General features: G+C 53.2%; 1 protein-coding gene across 4 annotated transcripts in view; it reads left to right on the forward strand.

Moving 5' to 3' along the window:
* SYK (spleen associated tyrosine kinase) overlaps window positions 1-13,097 on the forward strand; it is a 95,292-nt gene that overhangs the window by 54,543 nt on the left and 27,652 nt on the right. For all 4 annotated transcript variants that reach the window (XM_008257975.5, XM_089315995.1, XM_002708262.6 and 1 more), the window contains 4 exons: window positions 2,012-2,172; window positions 10,478-10,616; window positions 11,961-12,042; window positions 12,398-12,447. In XM_008257975.5, coding sequence (XP_008256197.2) covers window positions 2,012-2,172; window positions 10,478-10,616; window positions 11,961-12,042; window positions 12,398-12,447 — 432 coding nt within the window. The remainder of the gene's footprint in view (window positions 1-2,011; window positions 2,173-10,477; window positions 10,617-11,960; window positions 12,043-12,397; window positions 12,448-13,097) is intronic.

A 13,097-nucleotide genomic window follows, 5' to 3' on the forward strand; every position in this document is an offset into this window, starting at 1 on the left:
TGATCTACAACCATGTGCTTTTTCCTCCGTTCACCTTGTTCCGCGTGCCCCGCGGTGTATGACTGTCGCCGTCCTTGTCTCCCTCCCTGCCTTCTGCCTCCCTTCTTCCAGCTCCTGCTGTGGGATGGCAACAGTTATGTTGTTAGTGCTTCTCTTCTCCAATGCGAGGAATCGAACTTTGGCTCTTCAGTGTCTAATGAGATGATCTATGTCTCTCCCACCGAAAAAGACAGAGAAACCGAATGGCGTGGCTGCCAGCCCCTTCCCCCATGTTGGATTTCCCCATCGTTAAGTCCGCATGGTCAAGGCTTTCTGCCATCATGCGTGTGATCCCATTTCTTGCAGGTGCAGGTGCAGGCTGGGGTGGGGGAATGAGTACTCGGGGAAGCCACACGCGCTTTCCTTGCAACTGCCTGGAGGTTGCGACACAGGACAGCCAGGCCATCTAGGCTGCAGGCAGGAGGCCGCGCCCTAGACCTCGTGGGTTATACCAGGTGCCATGCAATAGCTTTTGACAGACCAGTCTCCTTATTCTACAATCTGTTGTTTTTTTGTTTGTTTGTTTGTTTTTTTACTATACTCTTGAGGATACTTAAGTAATATACAGGGAGTCTTCAAAGTTCTTGGAAAATGCATATTATGAAAAATCTATTCATGGTTTTCCAGGTTTTTTTTTTTTTTTGCACCAGAAAATGGTATCTTAATTCCATTTCCATGAGGATCCTCAGATAAAAGTCTTACTGTTTGTATTTAATTTTTTTTTTTTGACAGGCAGAGTGGACAGTGAGAGAGAGAGAGACAGAGAGAAAGGTCTTCCTTTGCCGTTGGTTCACCCTCCAATGGCCGCCGCGGCTGGTGCGCTGTGGCTGGTGCGCTGTGGCCGGCACACTGCGCTGATCCGATGGCAGGAGCCAGGTGCTTCTCCTGGTCTCCCATGGGGTGCAGGGCCCAAGTACTTGGGCCATCCTCCACTGCACTCCCTGGCCACAGCAGAGAGCTGGCCTGGAAGAGGGGCAACCGGGACAGAATCCTGCGCCCCGACTGGGACTAGAACCCGGTGTGCTGGCGCCTTAAGGTGGAGGATTAGTCTAGTGAGCCGCGGCGCCGGCCTGTTTGTATTTAATAAATGAGTAGACGACGAGTGAGTGAATGAACCAAGTCTGATCCCATTGTAGCATGGAAGGGTGTTAGGACCCAGGACAGACCGAAATGACTTCTGTGCATGTCATTTTTTTCTTTTTTTAGTTGAGAACTCTTTTTTTTAGATTTTGTTTATTGAATAAATAAAGAGAGTTAAAGACAGGGGGAAGGAGAAACAGAGAGAAAGGTCTTCCATCCACCGGTTTGAAAAGGCCAGAGTTGCGCGGATCCAAAGCCAGGAGCCAGGAGCTTCTTTCTGGTCTCCCACACAAGTGCAGGGGCCCAAGTCCCATCTTCTCCTGCTTTCCCAGGCCATAGCAGAGAGCTGGATTGGAAGTGGAGCAGTGGAGCCGGGTCTCGAACCAGCGTTCATATAGGAATTTGGCACCCCAGGCAGAGGCTTTACCTGCTATGTCACAGCAATGGCCCTAAGTCTTTTTTATTTTTCCAGGGTTGTGGGTTCTCAATTTGTATCCATTTCTTTTTGTTTGTTTGTTTTTCTTGAAAGGCAGAGTTAGAAAGAGAGAGAGACAGAGACAGAGAGAGAGAGAGAGAGAGAGAGAGAGATCTGCCGGTTCACTCCCCAAAATGTCCACAATGGCCGGGGCTGGGGGAGGTCTAAGCCAGGAGCCTGGAATTCCATCCTGGTCTCCCACGTGAGTGCAGGGGCCCAACAATTTGGCCCATTTTCCACTGCTTTTCCCAGGTGCATTACAGGGAGCAGGATCGGAAACGGAGCAGCTGGGGCTCAAACTGGCGCCCATAAGGGATGCCGGCGGCGCAGGCGAGGCTTAGCCCACTGCACTCCAGCACCGGCCCGGTGCCTGTCTCCATCTGTGCCTGGCTTGCTCACTGTCCTCCCTCGCTGCAGGGCCAGGCTCTGGAGCAAGCCATCATCAGTCAGAAGCCGCAGCTGGAGAAGCTGATCGCCACCACCGCCCACGAAAAGATGCCCTGGTTCCACGGGAAAATCTCTCGGGATGAATCCGAGCAAACTGTCCTGATCGGATCGAAGACGAACGGAAAATTTCTGTAAGTGTGGCGTGTCCTCTTTCCTCTCACCTCTGACGACGGGGCTGCTTGGGTGATGAGGGGTAATTCGGCATCCCCAACACTAGACGCTGTGATCTGAAGACGTGCTGGGTGGAAGCTGTCCCTTGTGACCCAGCCTAACCTTCCAGTGAGCTCTTCCCGGGCACTCAGCCCCGCAGCCTGCATTTCATAGCCAACACGGGCTGTGTGACCCTAACCATGTGGCCAGCTAAAAAAGGCTGCTGGTGGTCCACTCAGAGTCCCCACGTGATCTCAGCGGACGAGAGGACTATTTTTACTTTTAACCAAGCTGCACTGGGGCAGATAGAGAATGCCCTGGGAGTAGCATATCCGAACCAGTGAGTGCAGCTGTCTGTTCAGAGGCAGGTTGGTGAACTTCGGCCTTGTGAATTCCGAAACTTAGGAAGTGTGGATCCTGAGTTCTGCTCATGGTCATCCTGAGTGCTCAATGCCACCTGAATTTCAGAGGGCTCTGGAGGTGCAGGCCGGCTCGGGCAGAGTTGGTTAGCAGCCACGGGAATTGTGGGCGACAGTCTCAGGTGAGCTGCTGTGGCCGGGGTGGCGTGCGGACAGCCACTGCCAGGGTTTGGAAAGCACGTCTGTTTGTCACCCCTCAGTGTTGCTTCCCGGGGTCCCCTGAGGACAACAGCTCCGTCTGGCCTTGCAGATGGAAGCAGAAAGAACGACACTGGCTCAGGCACATTGATTAGCCCCAGCAGACTCCATCAATTTGTCCTCCCATAGGAGGGTCTTCTGTGAGTGTATTTAGAATTTTCCACACACTTTAGCACAGTTCTTCTTACCTTGCAATGGATCTTAAACACAATGCTCTGTTTTAACTTAAATAAAAGGCAAAGAGATTTTCCATCTGCTGGTTCATTCTCCAAATGCCTGCAGAGCCAGGACCCAGCTAGGCTGAAGCCAGGAGCTGAGAACCCAATCCAGGTCTCCCACATGGACAGCAGAGATGCAGCTAATTCAGCCGTCACCTGCTGCCTCCCACGGCGCACACGAGCAAGAAGCTGGAGTCAGAAGCAGGACCAGGACTGGAACCCAGGCGCTCTGGTGTGCAATGCAGGCCTCCCAGCAGTGCCTTAGTCGCTGTGCCCTTGCTTGCCCCCATGATGCTCTTGTAAAAAGCAAGAGTAGCAAACTTGTCACCCGCTGGTGACATGGGGTGGCATGGGTGTTCCGTGGGATGTAGTCCCAGCCCCTGACGACAATGCTGTGTGGAGAGACAGCATTAGGAGAGCCACATACGAGCCCATTTCCCCTGAGGTTTGGACTTTTACCAAACACTCAGCAATAATTTCCTACAGAAATGTCATGGGACTGTGCACACAGCATCTTGGTGCATGAAGTGAGCCCAAAATAGCACAGACCAAGTGATGGGGCCTGCTGACTTCCCACTAGCTACAGAGCCTGGGCTTCAGCTCTTTGGGGAACAGCTGCAACCTTGAGATTTTTAAGAAGAATGATCTGTTCCCCAGGGGCAGACATTTGGCACTATGGTTCAGTCGACGTCTGACAGGGGCCTGGGTTCGAGTCCTGGCTGTGTTCCAAGTCCGGCTTTCTGCTCATGCACACCTGGAAGGCAGCAGGGGATGATGGTTCAAGTAGCTGGGTCCCTGATACCCATATGGGAGACTCAGATGGAATTTCTGGCTGCTGACTTTGACCTGTCTTAGCTGCAGCTGTTGTGGGAATTGAGAAGTAAACCAGCGAGAAGCCGGGAACCAGAAGCTTCTTCCGGGTCTCGCACACAGGTGCAGGGACCCAAGGACTTGGGCCATCTTCTACTGCTTAAAAGTTTTCTTTAAAAAGCGCCGTCTATTCTTGGAACAGCGACTGCACCCTGCAAGATCCCCACTTCTGCTGTTCTTTCCTGGAGATGTGGATAAAAATAGACCCTGAGCTGAAGGCAGGAAGTCCCTGTGTGCAACTCTTACTGGCCTCACGTTCCTTATTGCTTGTCCCCCTGCACAGAGTGACATCTCGCTTGTCCCACAGCACATCTCCTCCCACCACACACACACACACACACACACACGCCCCAACACTGGGGCTCAGCTGGTGCCAGAGCTCATCATGCATAGGGGTCCCAAGGACGAGGGGCCCGGGCTTCTGCATGCTCACCACGTCCCCCAGTAGTTCTCCCTGGATAGAATTCTTGCTCCACAGTTGCCTGTTTGTCCCTTGTAGGTGCTCACATCCCAGACACTAGCATCCCTGGCTGCCCACACCCCCTAGCCCTGCTCTGCCTGGCTTGTTGGGACCCTGTGATGGGTCCCACAGAGCTGTGTCCCTGCTTCATCAGAGTTACAATGCCGGGGAGATGTTGAACTCAAGCTGGCGTGCTACAGTCTGTGACGTGTGCCAGTGTGCCACTCAGCACCACAGTTGTCACCTGGACCTGGATGTCGTTGCAACTGCCTGAACTGTGTTTTGTTTCCCTTTACTTGTTTGGGGTCCCTCACTCCCACGTGCTGTCAGTGTCTCAGGAACAGGGACGGGGCTGTGGTCCTCAGGGGCACAGTCCCGGCACGCAAGACCGTGTCCTGCTAAGAGGAGTCTCTCTGGGGCGATGTTCAGGCTGGGCTCTGAGTGGTGAGGGTGGAGTTAGCAGAGAAGCAGGAGTTTGGCCCAGCAGGAGGCGTGTCTGTGAAGGGATTTGGGGGTCCACAGTACGGCCAGAACACGGTGTGACCAAAGTGTGGCGCGGCCAGGTGTGGGGAGGGAGGTGTGTGGGCCTGACAGAAGGGCCTCCTGGGGAACTGCGTGATTTTTTTTCCAAATGGGGACGTTTGGAGAGGGACAGGGCTGCTCCTGGATGGGAGGAGGGACAAAAGAGGACAATCAACCCTCCTGGGTGGCATGTCCCTCGGTGCTCTGCACCTGAAGTCCGGACGTCCTCCTGGTCTTCCTTCCCTTCCCTTTCAAGGAGAGTAAGCGCTTGAACCTTTGAGTCACTCCTCTTCTTATTAGCCAGTCACCATTTCTCTCTCCCTCCCACCTCTCCCTCCCACCCTCCATCATGCTCCTCATTACACCCCAGCACCACCCCATCCTCTCTTCTTTACATACAGACACACACACACATACACACACATACATGCACACACAACACATGCATGCACACAAACATGCACACAGAGACAAGCACAAAACATGTGCACACACACAAACATACATGCACACACAACACATGCATGCACACAAACATGCACACAGAGACAAACACAAAACATGTGCACACACAAACATGCACACAGAAACACACAAAACATGCATACACGCACAAACATACGTGCACATACAACATATGCATGCACATAAACATGCACACAGAGAGACAAACACAAAATATGCATGTACACAAACACACAAAACATACATCTACACAAATATGCACACGGAGACACACAAACACAAAACATGCATGTACACAAACACACAAAACATACATCTACACAAATATGCACGCAGGTGCACAAACATGCACACACAAAAACATGTGTGCACAGACACACATGCATGCACACACACAAACATGCATGCACACACACATAGATTCATGCCTCAAGGTCAGGGCCCCATGGGAGGCCCTGCAGGATCAACCAGTGAGCATCAGAATGAGTGGCCCAGAGGGGTCTATACCATTTGGTAGAACTGGGGATTAGATGGTTTGGTGGCTCTGGCTTTCTAAGAACAGTTGTGTCCACCCACAACCAGGGACATACAAGTCAGACCCATGTGGACCTTGTCCAGGAGTGGACCTGGTGGCCCTGGCGCAGGATAGCAGATGTGACAGCCATCACCCTTCGCTATCATGACAACCTTGTCATTGCCCATGCCCTCCCTGTCTCCTGCTCACCATGAGGCCTGGGTGGAGGGCAGGCAACTCTCTTGGGAAATGGGCATCCCTCACCCTTTTCAGTGACAATCTGAGTATAAAATAGCTGTGAAAAAATCAGATTCACAAAATGGCCCATTGCTTGGAGAACTGTGACAGCTCCTATGTACAGACAATTGCGTATCCCCCCCCCCTTTTTTTTTTTTGACAGGCAGAGTTAGACATTGAGAAAGAGAGAGACAGAGAGAAAGGTCTTCCTTTTCCATTGGTTCACCCCCAAAATGGCCGCCGAAGCCAGGAACCAGGCGCTTCCTCCTGGTCTCCCATGCAGGTGCAGGGCCCAAGCACTTGGGCCATCCTGCACTGCTTCCCCCAGGCCATTAGCAGGAAGCTGGATCAGAAGTGGAGCAGCTGGGACACAAACCTCTATGCCACAACACCGGCAACCCTCACACCCTTGGTTTTTAGGTTACGAGACCAGGGTTAGGGTCCACAGTTTGCATTTCCAACAAGGTCTCACATGATGCCTTTGCTGCTGGCCTTGGGAGCCCGCTTGAGGTGCCTGATGCCTACCTGGGCTGCATGAAGAGCCGTGACACCTGGACGTCTCCACGGGTCACCCACTTGGCAGCTGGGTGTGTCCCTGCAGCAGCACCAGTCGCTGTGGGAGTTGACTACTTGAGACAGGTGTATCCTCTGTTACATCTGCCTTGCCCCATGGGAGCACTGGGAGTCGGACAACTTGATTTCTTCCCTTGATCCTCAGTTTACTCAATAATGAAATGGGGCCACGACAGCAGCCCCCACCCATCCATGGTTTCACTTTCCATGGCTTTAGCTAGCCGCGGCCAGCTAAAGTCTGAAAATATGGAAAATTCCAGAAATAGACCATTCACAAGGTACAAACTTTACCCTACTCTGAGCAGTGTACATGGACTCTCACATCAGGCCTCCCAGCTGCCCAGGACGTGGGTCGTTCCACGTCCAGTGTATCCACGCTGTACGTGCCACCCACCCTTTGGTCACTTAGGAGCTGCCTGCATCGTCAGGCCCACTGCCACATTATCACAGTGCACCGTGAGATGGATGTCCTACCCGTGGCACTGCACCTGCCATGGAGAAGCAGAAGGGAATAATGGGAACACCTCATGGGCTGGCATGGGCTCCCACGGCAGACACAGCCCATGTCCCAGGAGCCATGGAAGGCTGCCTCAAGCATCTCCCGCCACTGGGGTCTTCACTTCCCCACCCCACCCCACTCCGGTGCCTGGCGTCCCCAGCACTCGTGATCCCACCCCCAGACGGCACAAGAGGGTGGTGAAGGGTTTCCGTTCTTCCAGGCGGTGCCCCAGCAGAATTAACGCTCCTGCTGCTGTCACAGTTGCAGTAGTGAGGCCTGCCCAACACAGCCCGAGGAGTGGCCAGGCTGCAAGGAGGCCAAGCATGGTCCTTTGGCATGACCTCAAGGTCAAGTCTCAGAAATCCCAGGCTTTGTAACAACCAAACACACATCTCATAGCTTATATCTTGTTCAGAAAATATTCGAGGGTACCCGTGAACAGCCTGGAGCCAACTGAATCCCAATAGACAGGAACAGGGAAGCTTGCCCTTGCTCTCATCCCGAACTGGGTGGGTGTGCCCCCTGCCAAGGGAGACTTCTCATCATCAGGAGATGGCCAGCCTACAGCTGCCAACCCAGTTTTTCTCCCACGTCACAAGAGCGAGAGCCCCGCCCAGGATCTGCCTGCAGCCAACAGATACCTCACAGTTGGCCGTTGATGCCGCTGAGCCTTCTGGTCTTTGCCACCTACAGATGCTGGGCCTGTGGGTTTCCCTTCTGTGCCCCCATTTCCTGCCAGCTGCCAGAGGGCCTGCTCAGGCCGTTGTCCACGGGTGTGCGGTACCTGCTGGTTATGCTGGGAGCTTGCACAGGCTGCCCGGTGGGAATACCCTGTAGGGCTGCTGCATTCCCTTGGCCAGCCTCGGGGAGTGGGACACTTGCAGGTGTCGCTTGTCCAAAGGCAAGGTCTTCTCTAACTTCTTTGTTTCCTCCTTGACCAGCTGTTTATATATATATATATATAATTTATTTGAGAGGCAGACAGAAAGCTCCCATAAGCAGTTTACTTCCCAAATGTCTTCCCTGTCCAGGGCTGGACCGGGCTGAAGTAGGGAGCTAGGAAGTGGATCCAGGTCTTCCACACAGCTGGCAGGGGCCCGGTCACTGGAGTCAGGAGTGGAGCTCTGGGTATTGAACTCAGGTACTCTGGTATGGGATATGGGCATCCTAACGGGCATCTAAACCCTTAAGCCAAACACCTGCCCCCAGCTCTGCTTTATACTATTTGTACTGCGAACTACAAAACACACATGAGGCCATAACTATAGAGGTGCAACTTAAGGAAGAATTCTCAAGCCAACACCACCTTAATCAAGAAAGAAACCGGAGCCAGGGCTGCAGGAGACACCCCCCTCCACACACACACACACACACACACACACTCCTCTACACCATCCACCTGCCCCCTCTGAGAGGTCCCACATCCCGGGCCCTGGGGTTGAGTGTACCCTGGCTAGATGGGCAACTCCAAACAAAACTGCTGGCTTCTGTCTGTGAGGGAACTTTGTGCGTATGGAATTGGGGAGTGTATTTTATGCTCGTGTGACTCAGCTGTCTTGACAAGCCTGCCGTGTGTTCACTTTTTTGCTTGATCATATTTTATTGCACGTCTAAGTTTATCATCTGATGTATTTATTCCCTCTGTGGTCAACAAGTATGTAGGTTGTGAAGTTTTTGGCAAGTGCGGATAAAGCTGGCATGAACACCCCGGCACATCGGCTGGGGGCACTGTGCACGCAGCTCCTATGCTTGGGAGTGAATTTGCTAAGCCCCACGGGTATGCGTAGCTTCCGTGTCAGAAGGTCATTGTCAGTATTTTCCAAAGTGGTTAAACTGCCTGATGCGCCCAGTGACTGCACCTGGGAACTCCCGCTGCTCCCTGGTCTCAGCAGCACTTGACATTTTCCATCATTTTCACTTTTGCCAGGGTGAAGATTGTGCCAGGGGATTTCTCTTGGGCTCTCAATGTGTATTTGGGTGGCCTCTGGTCATCTTCCTCCCATGGCCAATTTTTGCAGGCAGGCAAGTCCACCTTTGGGCTTTCGTCTCTCTGCATAATTCTCTGTACTTCCAAACGCTCCTGTCTGTGAGCCACTGATGTTTACAAAATAAGCAAAACAGGCACAAACCATGCCGCAGTGTGAAGCAGCTGCCCTGAGCGAGATGCAGCTACCCCTGCATCTGTGCGTGGTTCTTTTTCTTTGGTTTGCTTGGTTGAACAGAAACTAGCTCCTGCCTCGAATTGGCCATGTGACCGTGAAAAGGGAGCTCACACTTCATGGTGCTGATGGCTCGGCTGGTTTGGCAGCCAGGGGACTGTCTTTACAGCAGCAAAATGTCAGAATAGCTCCAGCCGAGGTAGGAAGGGACTGGGGTATGTCCTCCGAGCAGCAGGGCGTGGAGGCACGCTGTCCACTGTGCACTTGAATACAAGTTTATTTTTGAGGTTTCCATCCCCTGTGGCATCATCCGGCTTTCAAACCTCTACGTGGCCCTTCTCTGCCCAGCAGGGGGGAAAGTGAGGCCACAGGTGGCTCCAAAACCTATCTCAGCTCTCCTGGTGGCTTGCAACCCAGAGAAGGCTTCAGAAATCCCCCAGTAACACCCACAAGTGTCCCCTGTATCAGTTCTCGTGTGGCCTTGGATGTGACCTCCTGCAAGCCAGAGGGGGCATCAGAAATCTCCCCTGGCAACACCCATAGACGCCCCCTGGCAGCTGGGGACAGGGTGCTGTACAGCCTGAGAATGGTGCATGGGCACATGTTGCTTACTGCCTGGTACCTCCCTCCCAGCAGTGGGCAGGTGGGAGGGGTGAGGGAGGCACTGGGGGACGGAGGGCTTCCCAGCTCTCCATCTGTGGTCTTGGACCCTTTCCAGTTAAAATGTCCATCAGGCACCCCTGTACGATCTGTGGATCTGACCTGAACACAGACCTCAGTGGGGGAAAGGAGGTGAGTCCTTTACAAGCATCATGTGAGCTCGTACCTGGGTTGTGTGACTGCCCATACAACCTCCCGCCCCAGTTCTCCTGATTGAGCCCCTGGCTCCCCAGGCCCTGCTGGAGCCTAGCCATGGTGCATCCTCACCCTGCTACCATTCCCTTGTTGCCAGCCCACTGACATCATCCTTGGGCTGTAAGCCAGGCCTTCCTGGGTATGTTGGGCAGAGCCCTTGACCTTGAGGCTGGGTTCTGCGGCCCACAGCTCTCTCTCCCCACTGGCGTTTCATGGAGAGTGCCCACTGCCCACACCAATCAGGGTGTGCCTGGAGCTGGTTGGGTGGGACTGATAGAGTGGTATCCTCTCTTGCAGGATCAGGGCCAGAGACAACAATGGGTCCTACGCGCTGTGCCTGCTGCACGAGGGGAAGGTGCTACACTACCGCATCGACAAAGACAAGACCGGGAAGCTCTCCATCCCAGAGGGGAAGAAGTTCGACACACTCTGGCAGGTACAGCTCGGCCCCTCCCCGGTCCTCAGGGGCGGAGCACAGAGACATGTCCCAGAGACAGAAATGAGCAGGCCTGGGCTGCCCACTGTCCACCGGGTGGCCCCCAGACCAGCAGCAGCCCCTGCTTGTTAGAAACACACCCCCAGGCTTTGCCCCATCTGCTGTACCAGAGCCTATGTTCCAGCCTCAGGTGACTCATATGGCAGAGAAGCACTTGTCTGGGGACCTGGGGACCATCGTGTCAGGTGCACCGGGCTCGGCAAGGTTCTGATGCCTGTCCAGGGCCACACAGGTCTCTGCGTGATGATGATTGTCCAGGGCATAACCACAGACCCTTCCAGGGTATAACCACAGGCCTTCGGGTGCTAGGACACATTGTAACTGGACCAGCCTTTCTGGCAAATGTACACAAAACAAGGCATGGCTGGCCGCGGAAGCAGGCATACAGCAGCCAGTTCTTGGACCTGGGGGATGTTCTAGTGGGCTGTCAATGGCTGGTACCATCCTCAGGCAAAGCAAGTCTCTCTTGGTGGAGATTAAGGGAACCTAGGAAACAAGGCTGGCCTTCCTGGGCACCGGGCTGGCCCTCATACAGGATTCGACCTTTCCCACACGACTGTTTGCTTGTGTGGCATCCACTCACCACTCCCAGGGCTGTGCACTTCCTTTGTGTCAAGCACCTCTGATTGTTGGATAGCTCCTTCCCGGGAGGCCTCTCTATTTTTTACCGATTCCGCTGGTCTGTTGTAGTGTTCTGCCCTCCCTAAGTGTTCCTCGTTGAGTATTTCCTGGCCGCTGTGTTCAGGAAGGTACATCAGAAATGCCCGCCATACTGTCCATTGTCATGTGTAGGATTTCGTTGGCTTTTCTTGCCAGCACTGTAAGGTACCTGCATACCCTGCGGTGACTCCAGGGCCCTAGTCCTGTTGTGCTGGGCGCCGGCCATTGCTGCACTTAGCCTACTTAAATACTCTTTCCTTTCCATCAGGGTCTGCGAGCCACAGAGCAAACCTGGCTCCCAGCATGTCCCTGTGTAGTCCGTGGAGACAATGGTTTCTATGCTGATGAGAAATAACTGGGTAAAGGATGAGGTGTGTGGCCCACAGAAGCCTAACCTAGCACAAACTGGCCCTCTACAGAAAACGATTGCTGACTCCTGCCCAAGAGGGAAACCCTTGGGTGTGCATCCACCTCTGGCCATGCTGGTAGAGTGGGATTTCTGGACACAGCAGACTCAAGAGGGCTCCAGTCACCACAGAAGCCCAAGGGGCAGTCAGCGGCTCTCAGGCCCGATGCCTCAACATCCTGCCCTCGTACTCACTGCGCTTTCTTGCTTACTTCCAGCTGGTGGAGCATTATTCTTACAAACCCGATGGTTTGTTACGAGTCCTTACGGTTCCATGTCAAAAAATTGGCACGCAGATGGGTGAGTTGCTAAGTCACGGGAGTTTTGGCCTTTTGCACATTGGTCACTGTCCACTCATTGTAGATTTGGCCTGTTGCAAATTCAGGTTGGATGAATTCTGATTTTTACTGATGGATTAAACATGATATCCGGTCGCTCCAATTTTAGTTCTCGGGGATGCGAAAATAGCCAAAAATTAAAATGAAAAATGAATTCATGTTAATTGCATGTATGCAAAAGGTATTGAAAGAGGATGGAAGGGAAGCTGTGCAGACGGTGTATCTATTTCTTGAGCAGCCATGTCAGTCACACTGCTTGATCTGTAAGGAGGTGGTTCCTTGCTATTGCAATAATTGTCCATGCTCTTTCTAATCAGGAAATGTTAATTTTGACGCTCGCCCACAACTTCCAAGCTCCCATCCTGCGGTAAGTGTTACTAGAAATAATCTGCAGGTGAAGCCATTGCTAACACAGTTGAAAAGTAACGGGAGTAGTAGGCAAACAAGCCCCTTGCTGACTTGGGGGTGTCTAGTGGGTGTTAGGTGGACATCAGGGCACTGTTAAAGCTGCCAAGTTGTGTGAATTTCTTGGCTTCTCCCCATTTTCTAAAATGAACATGAAAGCTAATGTAAGTCAGAAAAGGCCTCCCACTAGATCTGATGAGCCACCGCTGACGACAGATGTGTGTCACCCACGGGCCACGTGTACGGTCAGTATTGCATGGCTGGTAGACAAGATGTCTCCCCGAGATTGTTGGCCCTGTTCTTTGGGTTGGATCAGATGCCACGTTGCTCCCAGGGGACTTGGCCTGTCTGCATGAATTGGTTCAACTAAAGGTTGGTGGAAGGCTTCCTGGGATGAGATAAGAGAAGCCCACTGAGACAGATGGAGTAGGGCAGGCTTGGCCAGGGCTCCCCTCCCAATCCACACCAGTGAGAATGTGGCCTGTGCACACCTCCATGGGGCTTTTCTCGTGGCGTGGCTGATGCCCATGCAGGGGGAGAAGCCTTTTTTCCTCTCCCTGCAGACTCTTAGAGCTGAAGTGTGGATTTATACTCAAAGCAGGAATGCGTTTC

The sequence above is a fragment of the Oryctolagus cuniculus genome, chromosome 1 (genome assembly GCF_051225735.1).
Source record: "Oryctolagus cuniculus isolate XC-2025 breed Fujian yellow rabbit chromosome 1, ASM5122573v1, whole genome shotgun sequence".
Lineage (NCBI taxonomy): Eukaryota > Metazoa > Chordata > Mammalia > Lagomorpha > Leporidae > Oryctolagus > Oryctolagus cuniculus.